Raw genomic sequence first — 27,881 nt, 5'->3', positions numbered from 1 at the left:
ACTTGTCCACGCACATGTCATGCCTGTAGTCTCCCAACTCCTTACAACAGACGTGTCACCTAACCGTCGCATTAAAATGAAGGGTGTGAATGCATCCCGATCCTCATGGGAGGCAGCGGCAGAATGGAGTAGAATGGCAGCGTCTCTACATAACCGAGAGTCCATGAACACCAGTGCATTACTGCAGAGCGTGGACAGATATCGTGATGCTTCTGTACTTTGCATTAACACTCCAGCATTAACACTCCTGAAGGAAACCTAGGGGTATTAGTTTTTTAAAGTTCGAGGTGCCAATGTTATTTTATAAAAAGACTGAAGGGAAGGGAGGGGGGGGGGTAAGAGTAAGTATTTTGGGTGTTTTTCAATTGATTTTTAGAATATTTTGGCCAAGTCAAAAGCGACAATACTGATTAAGTATACCAAACGCAGGTGCCCAATTCAGGTCTCAATTCAACCTGCTGTGTGATGCACGTTTCCAAAACTGCGTTCGTTATAACAGAACTTCGTTTGCAGAACTTCACTTCGTCTCTTAGGATGAAATGAAGTAGCTGCGTTTTTGTGAAAGCACCAATCTGCAAAGCCCACTTCGGCACCACTTTCGGGAGCCCCATATCAAAAGCTTTTTACAACTACTGTTTGTCACCAAGGAAGACGTCCTTTTGTTCTTGGTTTTGTGTACCTTGCGCATCAGGATTGTTTTATCGAGCGCTGTTGAGGCCTTTACTTACCATTACTCCGTATCAAAAGACACGAATCTCCACCGCACCCTAACGGATACCTTTGTCCATCCAATTAGCTTACACCACGTTTCCTACTCAATTTCCCGCTCAATGCACTTACTGCTCCAAGCTTGGCACACTAGCCCACATTTTGTTTGAGTGTGCACACAACCCCGACCTCCCACCGTTTCCTTCTCCCTACCCCTCCCTCCTTGGGCTGTGGGAGAACCGGATTACCAACGACCACCTGGACGTCCAGCGACTTTGGCATCTAGGGCATCGGTCATCACTTGGATTCTTGGACTAGGAAACCACTCCTACTTCTTGGCATAATGTTTCATACCACTACTACTACTACACCATGTTAGTGCAGTGGTTACGTTGTGGGTTAAAAGTTAAATTCAGCAGCACCAGTGATGATGATGATGATGATGATGAACAGCATACATAGGAGCCGAGGGAAAAAAAAAAGAAGGGTGGGTGGCATCTTTTTAGTCCAGAAATTTTGGCGCACGCACGCGCACACAAAAAAAGTGGCGGTCTAAACTGATTTGTAGCCCTCTACAATGATGCTTTTCACAGCCTAGGTGTAGCTGCTCCGTGTGCAAGGTCTCAGTTTAAATTACACATTACTATACTTTGGATTGCCTATGCAAGAAAGAATAGTCAAAAGTGGCCTTTGGCATTGTGCATCACATTTACACACACTATCCAGTGAGCAAACAGAAGTAAAAAAAAAAATTGCCACCAGATTACCAGCTGGCCAATCGGCACGAAGCACACGTGCATCGCAAAATGTGGGGTGGTGTGGCATTGCAAGACTTTCAGCAACATTTTACAAGGCTCAGGGAGACGTGGTTGAGCCCACCACTATGGCGCTGTGATGTCGAGGCCTTGCACCAAGTGCCCCCGTTCAGTTGGGTCGCAAAGACACCACAGCAGACTAAAGTCTTTCGATGAAATGAGTTTTTTTGAATAGATAACACCCCCTCTTCGGCTGAAACACTTGCTAGTTTGCTTCTAGCTAGGTTTCCATTTGACAGAATAGCTTGTTTACTTCTTTTACAATATGTCTTTGTAGGGTAAGTGCACTCCACATTTTTTTGGAAGAAATTGTCTATGCAACGTGCAGGTTAACCCACCTGCCAGCGTTCTACATAAACTGGCATCGGAATGGGTGCTGCTTCAGTAGTTAAGTCAATTTTTTTTTAGGTTCCCCGTCCAACCATCATTTCTGCATGCACTACTAACTAGCCTCCTCTTGCAACTAGCACCCTCTTGCAACACTAGTCACTAGATTCAGCAGAAAAAAAGAAAAAAAAACGCAGAAAAAAAAAACGTGAAAAAAGGTAGGTGGCCTCAGCTTAGTGCCGATGCTCCAACAAGGAAACTTTTACATTTTTAGCACTGCAACATTCAATTTTAGCACAGCAACATTGATTCATAAAATTCAAGTCAGTTCATCTACACATAAGAACTAGGATGAGGCCTCTACCTTTGTTCTCTGTCGTAAACAAGTAAATTCTAATTTCATTTCATGCACTCTGTAGCAAAATGATAAAGCATATTACCCAATGCGTACAAAAAAAAACTTGTATGCAAAAAAAAGAAAAAAAGAAAAAACAAGCACCAAAGCTAGAAAGTATACGCAGCGACACTCGCTGCTTAACAAGCCGTAAGAAGTGGCAAGATAACCCTTCCCCTTTAGTGTATAACCTACTTTACCACCACCCATCCTCATGGGAGACAACTGTGCCATCAAGGAGTTTTTGTCCTGTGGCGATAGCAGTGATCAGTGCTGGGAACAATGGTGGAGACACTGAGAACTTTCCCTCGACAAAATAGTGCATAAAATAGGTTTCCTGTACTGTAAATATAAGTGCACCCATGGTCTGATAATTAGACAACGGTTATTTCTTCAATGGCAGAAGCCATTCCACGGATCTAAAGGTGGCCCTCGCGGCTGGTATTTTAGGGTTTGTCAGCAGAAAGGAGGTTGGTGCACACTTGTTAAGTGGAGTCGTGCACAGCTGCCTGCGCATCCCCTCCTCATGCACGAGGCCCAAGGGCAGCAGTGGAGACTGCATCACCAGCTGGGAATGCCTCCAAGCAAAATCCAAATGCTTGGGGCAGCTTGAAGTGTAATTTCTGAGCACATGCCAAATGCTCCCATCTTAACTACAGCAGAAGTCTACTTGGCAACAATGGTCTCTACCAGATTTCTTCCAGACATGGCGTGTACTGAAGACCTCCGGTATGTATAGGGCAGTACAACTGCGCTTTAGCTCTGCTATTTGAAACCCCCTATTTAGTTTTACTAGCTGAAGTGATGTGAACAAGAAAAGGAAAGGCAGAAGATGCCATCTGCTGTAACTTTGAGAGGTAAAAATAAACAGAGAGAGAACAATCTTTCAAAACACGCACCCTGTGGTGGACATTGACACCACTGCTGTTTTAGTTTTTCTCCAATGCAGTCGCGATCCATTACGTGCATTCTTGGTAAAACTAATCTTACTGCCAACAGGTTCATTTCTTTCACTCGTACAAATTTTCGCACAATTTTTGCTGGTGCTGTGGACCTCTTGCATAATTTAATGCACATGTATAATGATAATTTTTTTCTTTGGTGTTTACAAACTGGAACATCTCTAAAATTGCTGTGCACCGCTCCAGAAATGTGGTCAAGGCACACAATGAAGTTGTAAACACATGAACAGAAGACACTGACACCTTATAAATTGTGCACCAATGTGTAGTGCAAAGACAAGAATACACCACATATTTATCGTAACTTTCATTCAAATCTTTACTGGTAGTGGAAGAAATTTTCACAAAATACAACAAAGTACAGGTCTGGGAGAGTCTTTGTGCCAACTGGCACAATTATTAGAGAAAATTGTGTGAACAAAGACAGCTACCTAGCTGTCATGGCTGTGGATAGGAGCAATTGCTTGCAACCGATGCAATGAAACCAAATTTTCACCGTGCAGCAGTGCAGGCTTGTTGCTATTCAACGGCACGCAATTAACGATGGAGAAAGATGATTCTGCTGCAGCTTCACACCAGACTTTCTATCCTCGTGCACTATTCTGTTGCGCGGTGCACTCTTGGCCTACGCGCTCTTGCGAGCGGTGCCCTGCTTGCTCTTGCGGATCTCCCGGATGTCGTGCCGGAGGTCGTTGAGGACGTCGCTCTGGCCTTCCTTCTCCAGCCGCTGCGACCAGGCCTGCATCTCCCGGTCGTACCGAAGCCGGTCCTGGTCGGCCTGCTGCACGTACAGCTGTAGCAGAGAACAGGGCACCGCACGAGCGAGAGAGGCTTCAAGGTGGGATACATCTTGAGAACTGAAAATATGCCCCGAAATTGATCATCCCCATCAATTCTATTTTCGGTGATCGACTTCTGTAGACTGTGCCAGTATCCAAACATTTACAAAGCTGTTACATTTATAAATTCTATAAATTAACATTTTTTTTCCCTGTGTTTGTAAGCTTGTTGTCCCCCCCCCCCCCCCTCCCCCCCCAAAAAAAAAATTCTTTCGAAGTCAAATGTCGCCCACAACATTTTGGGATCTACTACTTGCCCGATTCACATAACTCTGGCTGCATCATTTGGAAGCTGTGAATTGGATAAAACAATGAAACTACAAAAATATAGTATTTCTTCTTGCTGGTAGCAAATTCTGTGCAGTTTATTTTATCGAAATACTCGTATCCTGCCTTATATTTCCTTATACATATTTTTATATATCATTTCCTTGTGCCTTATATGTTGCCTTATGCAGTAACAAAGTTAAAACTACTGCTGTAGCATGTTTGCACTCCCTGGTCCTTCTTATACTGCCCGAAGGGATACAGGTACTCTGGGATTTAGTGGGTAGGCTGTAAAAAATTAACCACAATGAAATGCCATATAAGTACTGCATAACTTCAAACCTGAACCACATAGGCAAAAACTGACTGCATATTTGAGTTCACGACGGTAAAATACACATCTGAAAACCCCATGTGCATAGGTGCACAGCAACAAATAACAAAAATGTCCTCAAGAGCAGTGCCCCCCTCAATTAAAGGAAATTCAGTGTACATTCACAAAACTGGCCATCATTTTTAGTATGCATTGTTTGATATGCTGAATTTACTAAACACACATTGCTGCATCAACATATTTCATGGTTAATTAAGTCAACGTTTGAGCTCTGCTTTTAAGAGTAGCTGAAATATTTAATAGCTCCGAAATTCAAGCCAAGCCAAGCCCTCTCTTTAATGATGGTGTAATTTTTGAGCAAAGATGACCATGTTGTGATGGCATGCTCCGGCTGGGGGAGGGAAAAAAAAAAAAAAAGAATCAAGAGATGGAGTGAGAAAAGGGGCCGAAAAAGAAATTAGGTAGCCATTACTATTAATTTTTTCGTTAAAGCTGCTTTAGATAAGGCCATGCTATCAAGAGCATTAGTATAATAGTAATTTCACCTATAAATTTTTTACGGACTAGGCTTTCTGGTTCTGTACACCGCATTAAAAGTACCTCTTAAAATAACTTGAGAAGCCAGTTCCTTTGCATTTGCATTCCTGTAAGGGACGTAGTGCATAAAGCAGAGTACTCTATGCACTAACAAAAACAAGCCAGGTTCAAATACAGTCAGAAACAAAGCTAGGGTGTAACGCGGTCCTGCACAGTATGGTGGCACCATCTAGGGGGACTGGCGGTAAACAAGACGTTCCGGAGTCCACTGCAGACTAAACGGCGTACTACTAGTGTTCGCTTGAAGACCTGTCCTGGTGACGTCATGGAAGAAGCCACGAAACACATGATTTGGTGGAAGAATAAAAATTTTAACTTAAACTGATTAATTTCTCAGTGAATAAAGCATCATTTGCCGCCAAACAAAGCGCTGGTGGCACTACAAAACACCAAATCTTTCGAATAAAATAAACCTGTAAACACATTTTCGAGCACTTCATCCTAGTTTATGCAATTCCACAAGCGTTTTGATGCTCACTGTGTCAGTTACTGTAAGAAACATTAAATATGTTTGTGTGTGCAATCATGCTTTCGTGAAAATGTGAAATGCAAAATTTTATTTCGATTTGGAGGCTTGTGTGGCCAAGCTGATCTAACGTGAGAAACTTGTGAAACAATACAAAAGAAAAAACAAAGGTGACACTATGTTTTTTGAGCGAAAATACACTTACAGGATAACTGATTAAACTGTTTGCAGTGTCACACCTGCAGTGATAGGCAAATGTGACACCACACTATCTGCGCTTGTGCATTCAGCTTTGTGTGTTGGCATTAAAAGCAGCCAAAGATGCACTTGCCATCAGGCACAGAAATGTGCCATGAAAACATCTCCCTTTCCCCGAGAGGATGCCAGCACCGACATTGCACAGACTGACTATGCAGCGCGATCTGCTGCCAATGTTAAGACTAACACCACAGCTACTGTACTAGGCTCACACTGGGAAATACCACAAGGGCACAACTCAATACATTTTCGCCAACCAACTGACCTGTTTCTTCTCATCAGGCAGTTGCCTCCACATGGCCCCAAGGCGTGTCATAATTTCCTGCAATATAGAGACATGGGTCACTGAGCCATAAAAAACTCAAGTTCTGCTCTAGAAATAAATCTGCAGGCATTCACTCGTTTTAGGCACTGCCAAGAACTCCTCCCATCTGTTAAAAATTATATACACTTAAAAGCGCACGGCTGCCAATTCCAGCACAATTGACAGCAAGCCAAGGGCATAGTGCGGAAAGCCACGACAACACAAACATCCTTCTTACTTGGGGAAAAAAAAAAAAAAAAAAAAAATTGGAGGTTTAACACACAACGAAGCTACTCCTGGGCTATGAGGCATACTGTACTAGAGGGCTCTGGAATAATCTCGAGCACCGGGGGATCTGTAATGTGCGCCGAAATCTCAACCCATCGGCATTTTTCGTTTTCCGCCTCTAACTTGAAAATGCCCGCTGCGGCAGAACACATTCTTTCCTCTCACCCTGATGCCATTATGAGACGACAATGTAAAAAGCTTTCAATAACAGTACCAAAGACAAGCATTAATTTCTTTCATTGCCCATTACTCTAACAATTAAAGTATGTGCTCGAATGTTTTCAGTGCACTGGCACTTTTGAACATGCTCTTGCCCACATTTTCACACAAGAGATATCTACTGAACAAAATTCGAATTAAACACTTCGGTTCGCTAGCACAAATACACTGTGTCACCTACAGGGTCCCCTATTGGTTTTCCCAGTACAAGCCAATTTTTCTAGCTTAGCAACAAATGTCACACAGAAGGATTCACAAGAAAGGGAGGGCTAGCTGACTGTGCTTAAGTGGAATGCACCGCCTACCTGGGGGGATGGGGGCTCATTTTTACTATGCGGCTTTCCTAGGAACCATGAAGAAAAACTGCCACCAACTGCTCTCTGGAGAAGAGACAGAGCAGAGCAATGGCAGACACTCTAGCAATTTGGTTTCTATAAGCCCACGTAGTGAAGTGCACACAAACTTCTTGACTGTCATGAAAAATATGAGGGCTTCAATACAGGGTGCTCACTCCTTTTGCATTTTACAGCTAACCCCACCCCCTCCAAGTGGATGAAAACTAGATTTCCCGCTCAAGAGAACATGGCCCATTCAGAGCAGGGTTGTCCCCTCTGCAGGAGTGGAACAGCAGGGTACATGGGTTTGGCAGCAGACCCGGGAGCAGGCAAAATTGCCTTTTGTAGCAAGCGTGGAGCAGCCAGAAAGGCCTTTTGGAGGGGGTGGCACAGCAGCCTGTGCCAGCCCCCTTGAAGCTGAAGGGGACCAGATAACAGGGTGTCCGGCAGGCGGCAGTGTTAAAGTACTACTGACACCAAAATTTTACGTTCATTTTTATTGCCTTTATCAATGCTTAATGGCCTGGCAAACCTGAAACAGCACTTTAAGTACTTGAGCGTGCGATTATATTAATTACACTGAATGGCCTGAAAATCGTTTGTTTCAATTTCCCGCGCTTTCAGCCTGGAAAGCGCGTATGACAGATGGTCTCTTTTTTTGCCCGCTCAAAGCAGCTCTGAGCAGCTCCAAGCTGGTCACGTTATTTGCAGGAGCAGCTTCGCGTTGGCTCCGCCCACCACTTCCGGAGCAGGTCAATCGCATTACATTTGCTCCAGGAAGCAGCTAGCAGACGACAGAAAGGTGAGCAGACGACACACGCGAAAGGACACTCGGGGTCTCGTTGGCGTTTCGCTCATTCTGGCGTCAGTTGATCGTCTGCTCAGTGCGAGAATAGGGATTGTCTGGTATTCCTTCGCAGTTCGTGATTACAAGTGTCGTTAAGATGCCGGTGTGCCCGCAGTCTTCGAAGAAGGTGGTGCACCAGTGTTTAACAAAAGGGACCAGGTTTTCGCGTCTATACGTACATACAAATGGCAATACTTGGACACCGTCATTAAAGGTTTGCATGACCGCATGCTGAAGCAAATACTATGGGATTTTGCATCTGTTTGCATCTTGTATTGTAAATTTCACCTCAAGATATGTCACCGTTTCGTCGCAGTAACCACAGGAGTCAAGTATATCCAAAATTGCAGGTAGGGCACCGGCTAAGTGAGGTAAACAGTTCATGTCTACCCACCGGTGCACACGTCAGAGAATTCGCTCACCCGCAAACGGAATATGCATGAAAACAGCGTCCCATGACACGCCGAAACGGCGCATTTGGTTGCGTCGACAACGGTTCTCGACACAACTGAGAAATTTTGTAGCTACTTTGACAGCAGCTTTAAAAGAAAAATTCGTTGTAAAAATTTGTCACCAAATATTAATTATCAGTGTTCTAACTTCGAGTTGAGCACCTACATAAAATGCCAACACGAGCAGACGACAAATCGTCTGCTCCTCCGCAGTTTGTTTGCCACACCAGGTCGCTAGAGCAGCTTTGAGCTGCTTCTTCATGTGACCCCATACATAACTTCCGGTCCAAGAGCTGCTTTGTATCTGCTCAAAGCTGCTTTGAGCAAAGGGAAAGAAAAAAAAATTCAAAAAACAGAATCACGGCATGACCTCACCGGTTCGTGTGGACGTCAAAACACTGTGGAGGCCAGTGGAGGCTTTGTTCCGACTGCCCCACCGCCAGAGAGGAGCGGCTGAACTGCCTAAAGGCGTTAGGCATACCATTGTGGCGGAAATTCGATAACCGGTTTCAATAAAAGTCCTGATGGTGATTTCTATTGCGATTCCTGGCTATAGTATCGGCTCCTTTCCTGTGTGCGGAACCTTATTTTTGCCAAGAGTGCCTTTCTGGGCAGTGGTTATGCCTGTAGCTCTGGCTACAAGCATCAGTTTGTGAATACGCCAGCGACCAGTCGCTGCTCGCTGGACTGCGAGTGTGAAGTGACGTCACGAGTTTTTGACGAGAGTTGGTCGTCACTTCTTTTAGATACCCCGGTGTGATGACACGCCGATGTCCATTTCCTGCATACCGCTCTGCGTGCTGCTCCGTCGGCGCGACAAATGATATCCAATTAAAGTATCTTCCTCGCATCGCAGGCTGCTCATATTTCAACCAGGGTATTCTGTTGAGTGAAGGAAGCGAACAGTGTAAAATAACATTAACGCCGAAAATTGGTGTCATTACCCCCCTTTAAACGAACTCATGGTGGTACTCTGTAAAACAAGGAAGACATTTCCTTGCATTTTTTTTTTCTATCGAACAGTGGTTTCAGTGCGTGCAACACAGAACACAGCTTTGTCTTTGCCCGTCACAGGGTTGCGAGAGTCGATGAACGTACCCCATGGACTACGTAATGAGAGCGCGTTAGAAGATGTAATTAACGCTGAACCATCCTCCATATAAGCAAAGCTAACACCAAAGTTCACAAGCAAAAATGAGTAATTACCTCACAACAAAGGCAAACTGAATTAACAAGTGAAAGCAAAACCTCCAAGACCCTGTTTGTTCAATGCATGCGGCTACGCTTGTCAAAAATGTCAACTAAGCTGAAGTTCACCTCCAATAAACTACAGCCTTTCATGAGAACATTATTCTGTTTTCTATCTGTTTGCAATGTGACAACACAAAACATTTCACTCCTTTGTAGTCATTTTCAATCGATTGTGGCGCATCGGCCAGCATCGGCAAAAAAGACCGAGCAAATGCGACACAAATAAATCCAAAGTGAAGGCGGAGAAAGGAAGGCGTGTAGTGCCTGCGGCCTTACAGCTAAACAAAAGCCACCTTCTATAGCCGCTCATATATCCTCGATGAAACCGAAACCACCACCGCACTGAAACCGAAAACACAATGTTTCAGCCAAGTTTTTAGGCAAAGGGCACCATGGCAGTCGTATCTCGTGGCTCAATTCGGGCTATACAGCACAGGACAGCGCTGATAACGAGTTTGGCGCAACAGGGGCGGTTCGGCGCAGGTAAACAAGTTTGGCGCTCAATGGCACAAATGGCGCAGCTGTTCCACCCCTGCCATTGTAACTCCGGTAGGCAGTCCAGTTCCCAGTAGCAGCTGTACCTCTGTGAAACTCCTCTCCCCAGCTAGGAGTGAGACCATGCCCTCGTGACACTGCCTGCTGCTTTCAGACAACTGCCGTTTCTAAACCCAATAAAATGGCCAGACCAGCACTCAGATGATCATTTTGGAGCTGGAAGGCACTTATAAGATAACCTCTTCACCAGGCTTATCACAGCCCTCATTCACCTTCAGCATGCTGAAAAAACACCAAACTAACGGGCAGTCAGAACGACCTTGATCACCCTAGAACCTGCTGCCAGTCAACAACATCAAGAGGCAAGCCTTGTCCTTCTAGCTCCCTGAACTGGCAGGCTACAAAAAGTATCAAAACAAGAAGCTAGGCAATAGACACAAACTAAGTGGCCACGAAAAGTAAACTGGTACCACGACACTGCCATGAAAACTTTTTGGAACCCTCAGGTTTTCAAAACTTCTGAGAAAGTTAGGTATACATACATGTATACAAAAGAGGTGCACAGCTGTTTATTATGTAGACTAAGTGCTGCAGTTGTTTTACACGTGCATTTTTGTATTGGTGACAAGCGAAGCCCAGCAGTCAGTTGATCCCAGTTAAGTGTGCTGAAGTGTGCTAAATATTATCTGCCCTATGAAGTCTGATCACTGCATTCCAGCTATCCTTGCTGCAACTACTGGTGACTATACAGCTCACCCCACCTTGCCTAGAAGCCTTTCTCTCACCGTTTTTCAGCGTTTTTCTCACAAATTTCAGCTAACTAGTTGAAAAAAATCAGCAAAATTGCCCTAAGTACTCTATTTTGTGTCTAGTCAAGGCAAGAAACAGCAATTTACGATTACACCAGAATGAAATGCACACAAAAATATGAGCCTGAACACACACCGGATCTCCATTTGTGGAAGCAAAATTATGATGCTGTTTTGGCACACTCCCGAAAGGGGCCATGCAGACAAAATACCAGTTTGTTTTATTCGAAAGATTTAGTGTTTTATAGTGCCCTCAGTGCTTATCCAGCAGCGAACGATGCTTTATTCACTGAGAAATTAAACATTTTAAGCCAAAGTTTCAATTCTCCCGCTAAACCATGTATTTCGTGATGTCGACTATGACGTATCCAGAGCAGGGCCTTAAAACTAAAGATAGCCTGCTGACTATGGCTGCTACCATCTCACAGATGCCCGTTTGGTTATCTTGTTTATTGCCCACTTTCATAGATGAGGCTGTAATACCACTGAAGTGCCAGTGTTTGCACTTTGCTTCTTGCCGGACTTCTATACCTGCCGTAATTTTATTGGGGTTCATACTGATCAATTCCTAAAATACAAGCGATGACTCAACAAACGTGGTGATGTAAGTGACCATGCCGCTTATGTCAGTTGGTCAGTGTTGTGTCAGACAAGTCCAACGCGTCCGACGGCTGTGTTAGCCAGTGTCAGCCGGTAAAGCGCCGCACTAATTGCTTCGGTGTTTTTGTGTTCGCAACTTTGTTCACCCCACAATTCTTACTGCTATAAAAAGAATGTGTCCTAAATTTAAGCGCAAATAGCTCATTCAGCAAGCTTATAAGCCCTAACTAACTTGCGTTTGCTTCTGCCGGCCTCAGCCAATCGCACAGCTGGGCATATGACATCATAGGTTCTGTTGCGAGAAATGAGCTAGTGGGTCGCGTGGCCATTCCCTTTTTTTCCCTAATTATATAGTTTATTTGAGCGAAGTTTACGTTAAAAGTGGTGTCACTATGATTCTAACGAGGCAATCTTTCCAATGAACTAAACTTGTGTTTTGCCTGCATGGCCCCTTGAAGCACTATTACTATGGCTGCTGTAAATTTGTAGGACTGAGCCATGCCCAATACCTGTGTGTTTCAGGTTCATATTTCTGTGTTCCGTGTTTCTGGCCTGACTGAACATTCTTGATTATACAAGCACAAAACAGAATGCCAATTTAAGCTAATAACCAAGTGCTTGACATACTTGTCATTTTGATGAGAAAAGTGCATTTTTAAAAGTTCATAGTAACCAATGTTTTTTACTCATGCCCGTAGGCAAGTTCTGTGGGATTTCTCAGCAGCTACTTGTAAGACTAGAAGGTGTTGGGTGGTGCATGCTCGTATAAGCCAAACTCACTTTTAAGTTCAGGTTTTAACTCTTTCGCTACCGCAGAAAATTGACCAATTTTGGGGGGTCCAAGAAAACATTTTTTTTTCTGCTAAAAAATTATTTAGGCACTAATTGCAGGAGCACAAAATGCAGATTATTTAATGGCCTTTCCAATAACACCAGTTTTTTAAAGGTTTTCGTATATCATAGTTGTGAAAAAAAATATCAAAATCAAAAGTTTTGTCAAGTTGTCGAAAAAAATGATAAAAAAGGAGTTGTGTATATCAAACCACCGGTAGTAGAAAAAAATTAGAATATACATTTTGCAGGGAAACATTTCAAAAATACACCATAAAAAAAATTTCGACTTGCGCGGAACAGTTTTTCAGATATAAAAAAAAAATGTTAGCACGCACGGTGCTCGTGTCATGCGGTGAAGCCCAACCTCTAATTCAAACTGTGCAATTTTGGGTGGTTCCTTGGAATAAATCTGGCGGTTTGACATTATCAGAGGCACCAATTTGCCCCCACATAACGTAAAAACATCTTGTCAATGGCTGACTTTGCATTTACAGCGAGCACAATATTTGGGACAAGCACGCGATGCAGAAAAAAACATGCATGAAGTTGAAAACGGAACGCCGTGGCTGATGTTTGTTGTCGTTCACGGTCAGTTATCTCTCAAAACATAAAGCTGAGCTTTATTATCATCTTCTTACTCGCAATTGTAGCCTTGCTCGCAAAAATGAGGTACGATGAGCTAGAATCGTCCCCTGCGATCGTTGGCCGAGTAGCAGGCGCGCGCTAAAAAAGATCAGCACAACGAGCCTCCTCTATTGCAGCGCCACCTAACATTTTTCAAATGAAACAGTACAAAAACTTATCAGAGACTCCGTCCGAATAGACAGTTCAACTAAGCAGCAACATTAGACACCCGGATATACCCTCGCATGAAAACGAAACTGGAAGGCAAACAGCTGGCAGTGTAAGGCCGGTTTGAAGCGCTGTCCTCGGCGGAACAGATATCTGGCGACTGGGTGTGACCTTTTGACTTGCATCCGAAGTTCTTATTGCAGAAATCGGGTTAGGGTGGGGGGAAATGAGGAGCGGCGTGCTTTGTTCGAGGATCAGTCGCGGACGCTTCAGGCGCCATGGCAGTTAGCCTTAAAGTTGGGTAACTGCGTAGTTGCGCTAAATATGAATTTCGCGATGCAGAAACGAAACCGAAACTGTTGTAAACTGTTTGGGAATGGTCCTGGGGTAAGAAGAACTACCAGAGTACATAGGACAACTTGCGCAAAGGCAATAAAACTGCCTAAAATCATAAAGTAGCTTTGCAACCAGGCACTGCTTGACATTTTCAGCCGATTTCTGGGATTATTACTGTCAGAGCGTGAACCTGGCGATTGAAAATCGTTTGCTAGTTCCCCATTCACGCCCTGATAGCAAAAAACAAGCGCTGGTGCAGAGTAATTACGAGTTGCACGCATTCTTCGTTGGTAGCCTTGAGGCGCGATGACCACGCCCCTTTTCCACAACCAGGTGATTCAAAAGCGTGTCAAAAATCACGTTTCCGTTGCAAAAATGAAAACAAAACTGATTTTGAAAGGCCATTTTCTGATCTAACTCTGAACAGCTTTACTTGTTCGAGAAACGCCTGGAACGCTATGAAAAGGCGCTCCCAAAAGTATCGATCAAATTGATCGATTTTGATAGGCGCGGTAGCGAAAGAGTTAAGCAAGCTGGGTCATTACCTTGCACATTTTCAGCAAAGATAAAACAGGAAGCAAGCTGCACACCAAAAAGACTAACATTCTTTAAGAAAAATCTCAGGTTTCCTAGTGTGTATGATTGATGACTGCTTCTCGACTCCTAACAACTGAATGTGCACAGACAATAAAACACGGGGCAAAAAAGGCAAGATATTCCACTCAGCACCAACTACAAGCACTAGGCATAGAAAACACACCTTTGGAGTCTTTTCTTGAATCCGTTTTCGCATTTCTGTGGAGAAGAGCACGTACGCAGACCTGGCACCCTTCGGTTTTTCCAGTTCCCTCAGTTTCTAGAGGACAGATGAGGAACAGCACTAGTTTAAACACCAATACAAGGCTTCACTAAAGCTATTACAGTTAAACACCACAAAAACAAGCAAAATAAAACGAAAAGAAAAGAAAAGAAAGCAATGCATTCTTAAAAATGTTTGGATTCATATGACAATCACAACCTGGGGTTCAAGGAGTCAAACAAAAATATGGTCTATGGTGAGTGTCATAGTGGAGGGCCCCAGCTATGTTAATAAAATCTGACATTGCACAGAAAAACATTTGCGCAAATGGCCAGTTTTGTATTATCCGTGGCTAAATCTGATATTTCACATGGGCACCATTACGCTGCATCATCACACATATGCAGCTGCTATTAGTGGGCCCGCACGTCTGCAATTTTATGCAGCCCCTTCGTGTTTAGATACTCCATTCCAGCGTCATACATTCTCTCCTGTGCAAAACGATCAGCACAGTGTGCTTTGTTTAGCACATCCTTTTGGGCCCCGGCCCAGGTGATCCTCAAGGGGACGCTCCATGTAATTCCTAGTTTCCTGGCCCTCGACGGGACTTCTGAACCAAGGTATATACGTGCATTTGCATGCCAACACCGCGTCATTTCAAAGTGCCCGCCGTCGTAGAGAATTTGGCCCCAGCTTCCAATAGCAATAGGTGACCGGTAAAAAGCGCAAAGGCTCATGGGCACGTCGTCTGCTCCAGCCACTTCCGGTTCAAGATTTCGCCTGGCCTCCCGTAGGCCAGCGGCTTTCACGCACGTGTGCGAGTTGTTTATTGGTTCTCCTTTGTTTCAGTGTGCAAGGTTAAAGCAATAGACACTGCTTACAAACCTGTTTTTTCCTACAGATGCCAATATCAAGTATAGAAGCTTGGATTGTAAAAGGGCCTTGAGAGCATATAATACAGAGACAGAAGCAAGCAAGGCAAAATAACACGAAAGCATTTTAATTTTATCTTAGTGCAGAATAAATCACAGCGTACTCATGTTCAACAATTTCTTTTTGTAAAGGGACCGTGATGCGAGTTAACGTTGTGTAGTTAGTCCATCAAGCTGAATCTCAGAGTGTTCAGTTTTTTCAGCCAATTTACAAGCATTTATCCCCGAGAAGAGCACACAAAAGTGCCGTTTCTCATGCCATTCTCCTCACCAACTTAGTGACATTATTGATTGTAGGATTTAACTGCCCTGCAACGCAGGCGATGAGGCGCACTGGAGTGGGAGGGCTTTGGATTAATTTCGACCACCTGGGGACCTTTAACGTGCGCCAAAAGCTCGCACACACGGGCATTTTTGCTTTTCGCCTCCATCAGAAAAGCGGCCGGTGCGGATGGGAATCGAAACCGCGTCCTCTTGCTCAGCAGCACAACGCCTTAGCCACTGAGCCACCGCGGAGGCTAACTTTGTGACATCAGCTGCAAGGACACAGTTGAAACTGAGCAACACTTCAAGGGATACTGAACGCAACCAGCAAGTTGGTTTCAAATGAAAGTCTGATCTTCCCATAGCCATTGTAGCGTTAATTCAGTGCCGAAAGACGCCTTAATTGTCGAGAAATCACTAGGATTTTTCAGACTGAACTGGCATCGGGTGAAGTCCCGTATGATTTTCTGGTTGCTAGGGTCAAACCACTCTTTAAAAGTGGAGATAAACTTGCAATCTCGAACTACAGACCCATTTCTATTACAAGCAGCTGCTGTAAAATGTTAGAACATGTTATTGCGGGATATATTCATGAATTTCTTGCTGAAAGAAACATTTTGTCGCCTTATCAGCATGGCTTTAGGAAAAAAATGTCTACTGTCACGCAATTGGTCACAACAGTTCATCACTTCTCTGCAGCTTTGGATGAGTCCGGACAAGTTGATGTGGTGTTCCTAGATTTTAGTAAGGCCTTTGACAAAGTGCCGCATGATAAGTTTTTGTATAAACTTGAATTCATTGGCCTTCCCGATTGTATTTTGAACTGGATTAGAGCTTATTTATCAAACAGAAAACAGTATGTTGATATTAATGGTTGTTTCTCTCATTCTCTTGCTGTCACGTCTGGTGTACCCCAGGGCAGTGTACTGGGGCCACTGTTGTTCCTTTTTTATATAAATGATTTGGTGTCTGTAATTCCTGAAGCGGTCTCTGTTAGGCTGTTTGCCGACGATTGTATTGTTTTTAGAGAAATTCGATCACCTGACGACTGTGTTGTGTTGCAAGAATCCCTAGTACAAATAGAGAGGTGGTGTGAGGAGTGGGGAATGATGCTTAATGCCGCAAAATGTGCTTTTTTAAGAATAACACAAAAAAAAGTTTTCTTTCGTTCTCAGTATTTTCTCCAGAACACTGCAATCGCAGACGTTGCAGAGTATAAATACCTCGGCATCACTCTAAACTCTACTTTAACTTGGTCGTCCCATGTATCACGTATTTGTTCAGCTGCATTTACGAAGTTGTGTTTTTTGAGGCGCAAATTAAGACATGCCCCAAGTCACGTCAAGCTTTTAGCCTACAATACTTTTGTTAGAGCCAAACTGGAATATGCCTCCGCTGTTTGGGATCCGCCCCTTAAAAAGGATATTGGCATGCTAGAGCTCGTCCAAAGAAAAGCAGTACGGTTTATTTTTTGCAAATATGGGCGTTACGAGTCTCCTTCGAAGCTCATGTCTGACAATGGCATTCAATCTCTAGAATCTCGAAGACGCTTGGCCCGATTATCATTCTTGCACAATATTGTTACATCTAAAGTGCAAATAACTCCATCGACTTTAGTTCAACCCATAAGCACAAGAAGGACGTGACACACGCATACTCAATCCCTTCAGCCTATTTTCGCAAAAACAAACCAGTTCAAGCTTAGTTTTTTCCCCAGTACTATTTCTGAATGGAATGCACTTCCGGAAACAGTTGTTCAGGCCAGAAATTTTTCCGAAGCGCTCCATGCGAGTATTTGTCACTGAGTATGTGCATTGTACGGTGTGCCATGCCTTTACCGATGTGCCTTATTTTTTTGTTTGTTTGTTTTCTTACTTTAAAAAAAAAGTTTGATCCTTGTATAAATGACTGTGTATTGTCAGTTGCCCCTCCTGCTTGGGCCAGAAAATCTGGCTTGCAGTATTCGCAATAAATAAATAAATAAAAATCAAATGCTGATCCGAAGTGACACAAACAGCTACTGCAGCTGCTGTTTGCGTCACGATAAACAGGAAGCAAGCGAGGCAGCAGTGATGTATGACGGTTTAGGAGCAACCGAATACAACGCTACCACATACCGAGTGGTTTGGTCAGTTTCGGTCAAATCAGTTGTGCTTTCCCGAACTCCCATGTCCTTTGCAGCTCTGGACCACTAAGCAAAATGTTCCTTCATGCGACCTGTGATCAGTATTGACACTTTGTTGAAGAAAAACATTGTCCTTTTGAGGCCCCACAAATGTTGGCACTGAACCAACTGCTCATGCGTAGCTTACACGCTTCCTCAAAAAGCAATACCGCCACCCTAAGTGGATGAGTAGAGCCATCCAGAGGCAGCCAGGAAAGCCGTTGCGCCTGCCAGGCGTTTTAACCACTTCCAGTTCAAGTTTCACAGTATAGCCAGTGGCGGCGGCACCTGCGTTCACGTTTTCACTATTTTCTACCATGTTTTAAAAAAAGCTACAAGTAAGAGTGGTATATTCGTGCTCTCGGTGAGCTAATCTATCGATTTAGAGCAACTAGTATTTTGACTTCAGTGTCCCTTCAACAGATTGCAAGCACTTTCCCCCTGCATAAATTATGCTGGAAAGAGCACAAAACGCTTACGAATTTTAGAGCATGACTCCATTTAAAACCCGCATCGTTCGCCTATATATTAACACCAAACAAACAAATACCTGCCCCACGCCAGGAATGCAACACAAAACAAGGCATCTGGCATATGCTGCACATGAAAGGTGGTTGGCAGCTCTGTACATTTATATGTCATCACAGCAAAGTGCCTAGTAAAACGTAAACCTTCTTGTCAGCCGCCACGCAATTACAACTGGCCAGTACATTGTGCTAGCACACTTACATCACTCAGCCTCCTCTTGGTGAGCTTGAGCTTCTTGTCCAGAGTAAGCTCGGCCAGGGCTTGCTTCTGCTGCTCAGTCAGCTTTGAAGCATAAGCAGCCTTCTCTTTCTCGTATCGCTCAAACAGCTCCCGCGACAAGGCAGCGTATTTCTGGAAGAAGCGGCAACGTGTGCACCAAGAGCTGCATTTGCCCCAATAAGTTTTAATAACACAATACTCACATTTTTTGTGACTTCATCAGCTGCTTTCCACTTTCCTGCGACTGTTTTGATGACTTCAGTGGGTGTAAGGGCTGGGAAATTTCAAGGCGACAAATTGCAATCACTTCAACAGATTCATTTCAGCAAGTAATTTTACAGGTCAGATGGTTTATGGTTTTGATATATGCAGAAGGATCTGGTACCAAGTTCTTTCAATTATTCCATGCCAAGAATCACGCAAGTTCCACTTTCCTGCACCAGGTTCTGTGCAATACAACTGCCAAACCGCTCACATATTTATTTACTTATGTTACTTCTTAGGTCCCGATGATGTTACAGAGGGCAGTGGGCCGAGTACCATGTTACAAAAACGAAACGCCTGCGTAGCAGGGGTATAAGATATCAAAATCTCGTTGCAGTGCGTCCTTTGTCAGAGCGTGGCAAAGTGAGCAGCACACACTTCACCCTGACTGCCCGCCACCGAAATATGCACGAGCAAGACGTGTTGAGCAAATAAAGTGACCCCCAGCACCAAACACTGATTGTGATCAACTTTGCCACTTGAAGTGAACGAAAGGGGCAGTGTAGCGAGCGTGGTTGGACGCACACACGCACATTGATTTCTTGACACCAGAAGTGCAACATGAGATGCTGCGGCGAATCATTTTGCCATGCGCTCGTGTGCACTGGCTTATTTTGCCACCGGGTGTACATAGTACGTGTAGTATACACAGTATAGCAACATCATGTACTAGTTCAAAACGACAAGACCTAAACTAATATTGCGAGTGAGAGTCTGGTTGTTCTGTAAATATAAGTCGTCTACATCGTATGTGTGAACTGAATAAAGTAGCTAGCTGCTCAAAATAAGTGTTAATTATACAAGCGGACAATGACTGCCGGTATTTTTGGGGGCATAGATCTGATGCTTTCCTAGTCCATTGACAGGAACTCTTACTTACAAGCAAGGTGCATATCCCACCTCAGAGCCATGCAGTCTGGATAGTTAATTGCTATGCAGTTTTCCTTTTCTAAAGCACATATAAAGCTTCTGTCAGCAAAAGCCTCACCTTAATAATTTTTTTTCTTATTTACAACGTTCAATGTCGCCTGCGGTCATACAAGGTCTAATACCTGTGCAACTTGTGCGTTTGAAAGGCCATTTCAGTTGAATAGCCTTTGAAATTCTAAATGCCATTTGAACTGGAAGGAGTTCTACCGATCTACACGACAATTCTCAAAGGCAAATGAAAGTTTCCACGTTTGCCTGCCATGTTTTGGTGTTGCCACTGCTGCCCTGTTTCGTTCTTGAGAAAACTTTAATTTGAGAGTTAAAATGGGCAAAAAAAAAAAAAACAATTTTTAGTGATAAAATTGATAAAAATCTACAAGCCCGTAGAAAACATGCACAAAACACCCTTTTATTGTTTATTTTTTCGCACCGCCGGTGTTGAGAGTACTAAGTTACCCTGTAATCATACAGCGAGTGATAGAGAACAAAAATAAGCGAAGCAGTATAAAGCTTGTGCACTTTAAACACCAAGTTCTACTTGTAAATAATTTTTTGTAATTATGGCATACAGAAACTGCACCCAAGAGTACGAACGTTCGCACTTCAAAGGCCTTAGAGAATGGTGCTCCTCTGTCTGTCTGTCTTTCTCTCTCTCTCTGTCGCACGCACATGTGTGTGAGTGAGAGAGAGAGAGAGAGAGAGAGAGAGAGAGAGAGAGAGAGAGAGAGAGAGAGAGAGAGAGAGAGAGAGAGAGAGAGAGAGAGCTCTTTATTAAAGAAGAAAGCCGAGAGGTTAGCCAGAATGTCAACACCAGCATGCTACTCAGCAGGGGAATGGGTAAGGCAGGACACAAAAGGCCCTATAGATAACAGGGCAAAAGAAAGAGGAGAAAAGAAGTAAGAAAAAAAGGCAGACATCATGCAGCTTGTGTGAAGTTCGATAAACATCACGATCACAGTAGTATTTTAAATCATTTCAGTGACGCCAATCTCGTCCAGGTATTCAAATAACGCCACTAGTGCTTTGCGTTGAGCTGAAGGGGAGGGCCATGGACCGTGGAGTACTTTTAATCCTTTCAGGGTCACGGACGGACACAGGGTCACGGACGCAAACAGCTTCAAAATGGTCAATAACGTATATGTACGTCATCGCTTGTATGCTTAAAAAGCGCGCCTTTTTTGCCAACTTCTCTTGCTTGGCATGTGCTGCCACACTGGGGAAATACGCCAAATTATTTTCTTGCACCGATGGCTTTTCTTTTGCTTTTTTTATGATTTACTTCAGTGGCGTGCCGGCTACCACTTGCGCATCCGGTAACGAGGGGGCGCGCTGGGTATCGCCTCTCGCGCCTGCCACAGACCAAGGGCGCCTGCGAAACTGATGAGGCTCTTTTCTTGGTTTTTTTTTTTTTTTTTTGTATTTTATAGGAGTGGTGCGCCGTCTATCGCTCGCGCATCCGGCCGCGCGTCCGCACGCAGCGGCTGGTTTCGGTACCGTCCTCCAGGCGCTTCCCGCTTTTTGCACCCGCGAAACTGATGTCTATCGACTTTGATTCACTCAGAAGGTGCCGGCTTGTTACTCTCTTTTTTATTTAGAATTTTTCTTGTGTTACTCATGAATAAACCACATGTATGTAACAACACAAACGATTTTTTGTCACTTTATGGTCACCCTAAGAAAATTACGATATTTTTTTCTCGAAATAGATTCATCCGAAGAATTTAAATCAGCAATAACAAAAATCGACCCTGGGAGGTCGCATTTGGCGAGAAAATTCGACTCTCAAAGGGTTAAGCTGACTGGTCCCGGGCGTAGGTGCTCAATCTCCTGCACCAAACGGCACCTTGCGAACATATAAGTGAAGCACTCTAAAAGTACGCGTTCCACGGTTTGCGGCGATCCACAGTTTTCACAGTATGGATTCGAGGATGCACCAAGTCAAAACAGGTGTTTTTGTTAGCACTGCGTTGAGGTGTAATCAGTGGTATAATAAAGTTTCTAGTCGGTGTGGAAGTCACTCTGGCAACTTAATCTTGAGCTCGGGGTCTATGCAGTACAAGAAGGCATAATGGTGCACTGGAAGAGACCAGAGACGGTTCTGCTCAAAACCAGTACCTCCGTCACAGATGAGGCATCATGCTTGGTGAAGACCTTCCTCATATTATGCATTTGAAGGCCCCTGCGAGCTACTTCATCTGCCTTCTCATTCCCTGGAACAACAGTGGCCTGGAGATCACTGAAGTGTCATTTGGTGCCCAGTGTCTTTGGCTAGGCAGTGCAAGTATGTTATTTCATGAGAGGAGTGTTCGTGAATGCTGAAGCAAGCGATCGTTGCACTATAGGCTTTGGAGGGCTGCCTTGGAATCTGTGAAGATGGTCCATTGCCCCGGTGGTTGGCAGAGAATTTACCGGATGGCTACCTTGATGGAGTGAAGCTCGGCTGACATAGATGGCATTGCCTGCTCAAAGCGATGAGAGAACGCCTGGCCAAGGGACGATATAAAGATCCCAGAGGAACTGCAATCAAGCGTACATGAGCCATCTGTAAAAATTTGGTTTTTGCCCGAGAATAGCCAGCTAATGTTGTCGAGTCGCTTTGAGGCATAATCTTTTTAGAGTCAATTCCGGCAATGTTGCATCTAATACGCAATGGCAAAAGGGTCCAGGGCGGAAAATACGACGGCATTGAATTTGGTACCTGGGAGGGAATGGAAAGATGCAATGTCTTCAATGTTCATCCAAAACTTGAGTTGCCATTTTTTATCATGCGCTTTGCCATGCATGGGTTTTGCCATGCATCCGACGTCGCAAATATATCCGCACAGTTTCTTGGAGCCTAATCACGTCCAAGGGCAGACAGCAAGCTGCAGCAACAATACCCAAGCATGACAACGAAGTCCGAGGCAGATACGAAGACAATTGTCTCTTCCCGCATCTACCTGTTTTCTGCTTGTGGGTGACCTTTTTTGGAGGACAGGGACACTGTACAGAGGCTTTACAGAGCAGTATCATGGAGCGACAGTCACTGCCCCATCGGCTACCAGCAAGATACCCGACAGTCTTTGACATTGCAGATATTCGCGTACAGAGCCTTTTAACCTCCGGAGCCCACGAAAGATTATGGTCTATTAAGATTCCGAGGAATCTTTGAGTATGTACATACTGCAGGGTATGGCCTCCGAGGACTAATGGATACTGCTTCATGTTCTTGCGAGTAAAAGCCATCAAAACACTTTTCTCGGATAGATGCAGTCCTAATGGGTGAAAGGTATGCAGATATTTTCAACCAAAGGCCTTTGAAAAATGTTGCATAGCAGCTCAAAGGTGTTAATACCCCTGCTACACAAGCATTTCGAAGGTCTTTGAGTGTAACATCATTTGACTCAAATGACATCTTTGACACATTTTTAAAGGCTTTAGTTGAACTGCCATTGCAGTCAAAGGAGCAGCACCAACGACCTTTGAGGTTCTCAAAGGCCTTTCAAACGTAAACGGTCATACTCTCAGGCGCAGTTACTGCATGCCGCAAGTACAAAGCAATTATTTAAGTCTTATTTAAAACTTGGTTTATAGTACACAATCTTTATAATTTTTCACTTGATTTTAATGTCTATCAGTAGCTCCAAGATTACAAGGTAATTTGGTACTCTCAACACTGGCAGTGCGCAAAAAGAAAAAAAAAAATGGCTGTTTGTGCACGTTTTTTGTGTGTTTGTAGATGTTATCAATGTGGTCACTAACAATTGTTTTTTTTTTTTTTCATTTTAACTCTAAAAATGCATTTTTGTCAAGAACGAAACAGATTTAAACAGGACAGCAGTAGTGACACCAAAACATGGCAGGCGAATGCGGAAACTTTCAACTGCCTTTGAGAACTGTCGTCTAAGATCAGCCGAACTCCTTCCCATTCAAATGCAATTTGAAATTTCGAAGGCCATTCGAATCAACTGTCCATTCAAACGCTCATGTAGCACAACAAATTCGAAAGGCCTTCGAAGCGCTCGTGTAGCACGGGTACAAAGTACAGTCGCGAGCAAAAGTTTGCGGGATGTGCAGCGCGTGGCTGAGCAGTGCAAAACTGCATTGCTGCGCCATCTGCAGCTAGCGGGCGCCGGGTCAAGGCTCAAGGAACTGGCGTACTAAGCGCGCTTTGCGCATGCCTGTCCTTTATTAGTTACGGGGCATCTCTGATCCCTCGCATGCCCGCGACATCCTTTCGATATTTGCGGCAGCCGCTGTGGCGACGCGTGACCATCGCGGCCGTTCCGCTATCGCTGGTGCAACAAAACACGTCACCCGCGGCCGCCGTTTGCGCGGAGCGCAACATTGAACAAATCTTATCTTCCAAGTGATGCATTGGTCGACAACTAAATTTATTTTACAGGAGCTATTTAGGCTACCTGTCGGGAAGTGATGGGGTGCATAGAAAAAAGTCGCGTCGCCAAATATAATATTGCGGCAAAGTAAACTTTCTGGTGAAATTGCAGCAAAGCAAACTTTGTTGTTTAATGTAGGTATCATGTAAAAACATCATACTGAAATTGGCCGCAAGGATGGCGTTAGCATTACGCCGAATCACATTTACTTGCCACAGTTAGTTTATAGGGAAGCTGTAAACGATAGAGAATTCCCGTCTGCTGTCAATACATGAAATTCAAAGGAGGAGGTATGGTTACAGAAAACGGCTGTGACCCTGGTTTCGTCGGAACTATTCCAGACCAAATTGTATGATAATTAGCCGCGCAGACGACTACAACGTTTTGCGAGCCAGTTTCAGCCCCCTGTTTTTCCTATAGAATAAAACATTAGTCCGTATTGCTTCCATTCGCCTGAATAACTAGGAAGTAAGCGGAACACTTACCCACAACCTGCTTCTTTCGTGACCTTTTTGGATTCCACCCAGCTCGGCTTGTCATCCTTCACCGCAGACTGGAAGGGCTCTAAATTTTTTTCCATTTCTCTTCACTTAAACTTAGTTGTGTGTTCTGCCTGTCACAACTGGTGCACCCCCTAGTCCTCATAGGGAAAACTTTGCGTACGAACTGGAGTATTTGCTCTGCACTCAACAGTTCTGAGTTTCTTTTTGCACCCGCCGCGGTGGCTCAGTGGCTAAGGCGTTGCGCTGCTGAGCACAAGGTCGTGGGTTCGATTCCCGGCCGCGGTGGCCGCTTTTCTGATGGAGGCAAAAAGCAAAAACGCCCGTGTGTACGAGATTTCGGCACACGTTAAAGATCTCCAGGTGGTCAAAATTAATCCGCAGCCTTCCACTACGGCGCGCCTCGTCGCCTGCGTTGCGTTGGTGCGTTAAACCGTACAATCAATCAGTTTGTTTTCGGTTATACCGGAGGCCCGTAAAAGTGCTTCACACTCATCTGAGTCTGTAATTTATTGCCACTTGCTCTCACCACTTACCATTTGCCACTTTCACTTGCCACTTGCGCTCACAACTTGCCATTTGCACTTGTGTCACTGCCTACTTAGAGCTGGTCGTAAGGCGGGCGATATGCTTTCTTTGGTCCTCTAGAACGCAGGGTGGCATGATCCCAGAGCACGCACCAACATCAATGGCGGTAGCTACAGGGATGTGCGGCGAATGGCGATTCTGGGTCAGCTGACAGTTTATCGGTGCTTAGGTTAAAAATTAGAATATAATTCATGCTCAACCAGCAGTGCCTCGGGGAAGATAAAGTTTGTTCAACGTCTCCGCGCAAACACGGCGGCCGCGAGCGACGTGTTTTGTTGCACCAGTGACAGCAGAACGACGGCGATGGTCACGCGGCGCCACAGCGGCTGCCGGGAATATTGAAAGGATGTCGCGGGCACACGAGGGATCAGAGATGCCCCGTAACTAATAAAGGACAGGCATGCGCGAAGCGCACCTAGCACACCAGTTCCTTGAGCCTCGACCCGGCGCCCGCTGGCTGCAGATGGTGCAGCAATGCAGTTTTGCGCTGCTCGGCCACGCGCTGCACATACCGCAAACTTTTGCTCGCGACTGTACATGTTTCAAGTGCGCAGAAATCAGTGAAACTCTGCAAATGAAACACGCACTGTGACTATCCACAATTGAACAGTATGAGGACATGCAATACGAGGCAATCAGGGCACAATGCCAAAGGTTGTTGGCGGTGCTGACAGTCTTTAGCATTGAGTCCTGGCTACTTCGCAGGACAGCACCAGAAGGCATTCAAACGCAACAGGCGTTTTTCAACCGCACTCGTGCTTTCCGGCGGCAACGGTCTAATTAGTGTCGCATAATGGCGGCAATGGGAGCAGTCTGTCTCGATTTTTACCCAACCGGCCAAACCGCTTCCACTCACTGACTAGCCAGAGTCATTATCAATAATTACCAGTGACTCTGGCCAGTCAGTGAGCGGAAGCGGTTTGGCGGTTGCGTAAAAATTAATTCAGACTGCTCCTATCCAGTACAGCAATCCTCGCTAGAGTCGTTTCGCAACTGCAAACAGATCAGTCTGTCTTGATTTTACCCAACCGGCCGAACCGCTTCCGCTCTTTGACTAGCCAGAGTCATTATTATACTACACCTGGATTTTCCTTCAGGACAGCTTTTCTTGCATCGGACACGAACATGATGAAACCAGAGGGTGGCCGTTTCGGTGCTTGTGGCAGCGACACAGTACTGTTGAGCTTTTGCGTTGCGAATCCACGTAGCTGTTCTTGAGTCAAGCGAGTGCAAACGCTGCTAATGCTGAATGAACGGGGGAAAAAAAAAGTTCTTAGTTACCTTAAAAGTGTATGCCTTAAGCATAGACAGAACATGTAGGCTAAGTTATAAAAAGCCTTCTGCAACAGATTTAACGTAATACTGTGACTCGCTGAGAGAAAATTACAATGCATCACAAGAGCAACGAGCAAGACGAAATGTAGTCGGGATTGGCAAGGGCAGCCTTGATTGATCAAAGCGGGGCTGACTTCCACAATATTTTGTTGCAGTACATGTCACACGCGCTTCATATTCAAATTTCAAAGAGTAAGAAGCTCATACCACACGCTACGCCCCACAGTGTGCCTGTTCGCGAGGGCACCTCGCAGGAGAACCGAGACGCTCAACGCCATTTTTTCAGCCGCCATGTTCTCAAGGAAAGGAAGTGCTCAGAGTCGAAACCGGAACTACAGTGAACCAACGTTGACGGCGGATACAACTCGCTCGCTCCGCCGCTTTTGGCGGTGAGATTAGAGTTGCGGCGCCCCCTGGCTCTGACTGGCTCTGATTTCTCCCCCTATACGGATGTGGCTCTGATGTCAGCTGCTGTCGTGTGCTACTATGGTCCCTAGTGCTACACTGTCGCCGCTGCCGCTGCTACACTCCCTCATCTGTCGTCCGCTTGTGAGGGGCAGCAGTGCCTGTGCTAGAAATCGCCCGCTTTGATGCTCTAGTGCATTCAAAAGCGTATTTCAAAAGCGTGTTCAAAAGCGCATTCAAAAGCGTATTCAAAAAGCGCAAAAAGTGCATTCAAAAGCGTATGACACATCTGAATAATTTTAAGCTGTATCCCGTACAAGCTTGCAACACACGAGGAGAGAGAACAACTGTCTTAGAGCATCGCTCAGAAGATCGTGTGTAACTCGTCCTTTCTAGCTTATTTGCGAGGTTCAGTGTTCAGAGCTCCTAAATTCGAAGGCTTCCATAAAGTAGTTTTGAGATGCTCTTATGAAGACTCAACAGTGTAATGCTATGCAGCTAGCAGCGGGCCCCTACACGTGCATCGCACAGCAGGAAATAAAACGGCTGTTTTTTTTTTGTTTTTTTTTTGTTGTTGACTTGTATCAGATTCATGTTTTTTTTTTTTTTTCTGTGCAAAACGCATCAATTTTTCTGCACTGTCCCAAACGTCTTATTAAGAGGTTCTGGGATGGTTGCCAAGCTCTCAAAGTTCGTGTGGATATTTTCTTCGGACATATATTTTCTTCGGAAGGCATAAAGTACCTTCTTGAGAAATTGGCTTTCGTTATGGCTACGTACAAGAAGGTGCATATCCGCAGCATGCGTTTTTTGAGTGGCGCCATTAAGGTAGCCGCCATGCAAATGCAATGAAAAGGTTTGTGCTACGCAACCGCGAGACGGAGCGGACAACGTTGTCCAGAGTACTCGAAAGCGGCTTTTGTGCCCCGAATTTCTATCGTAACCATCGTTATCGTAACTAACTGAATCAAACCCCAAACAGTTATGACATGATTACGATGCTGAAGGCTTGACATATCGAACGCAATAAATAGTATACGTGCTGGTT

General features: G+C 44.7%; 1 protein-coding gene across 3 annotated transcripts; it reads right to left on the bottom strand.

The window, feature by feature from the left end:
- Positions 1-585: 585 nt before the first annotated feature.
- Positions 586-26,795, bottom strand: LOC144152004 (transcription factor A, mitochondrial-like). Of its 3 annotated transcripts, none has more exons than XM_077683193.1 (8): positions 26,636-26,795; positions 26,175-26,338; positions 18,639-18,709; positions 18,418-18,567; positions 14,290-14,385; positions 7,084-7,158; positions 6,233-6,289; positions 586-3,999 (listed from the first exon to the last, which is right to left on the bottom strand). In XM_077683193.1, the coding sequence occupies exons 1-8, from the start codon at positions 26,719-26,721 to the stop codon at positions 3,832-3,834; spliced, it is 867 nt and encodes a 288-aa protein (XP_077539319.1). In that variant the 5' UTR covers positions 26,722-26,795; the 3' UTR covers positions 586-3,831. The 3 variants fall into 3 exon arrangements, with proteins under 3 accessions (XP_077539319.1, XP_077539324.1, XP_077539331.1); XM_077683205.1 differs by having other exon boundaries at positions 3,991-4,063; XM_077683198.1 differs by lacking the exon at positions 7,084-7,158.
- Positions 26,796-27,881: the final 1,086 nt, after the last annotated feature.

This window comes from Haemaphysalis longicornis, unplaced genomic scaffold (assembly GCF_048455015.1).
Source record: "Haemaphysalis longicornis isolate Haplotype H1 unplaced genomic scaffold, Haemaphysalis longicornis Haplotype H1 scaffold_1, whole genome shotgun sequence".
NCBI classification, from domain to species: domain Eukaryota; kingdom Metazoa; phylum Arthropoda; class Arachnida; order Ixodida; family Ixodidae; genus Haemaphysalis; species Haemaphysalis longicornis.
The sequence above is the reverse complement of the archived record's forward strand: the minus strand, read 5'-3'. Positions and strand labels throughout refer to the sequence as shown.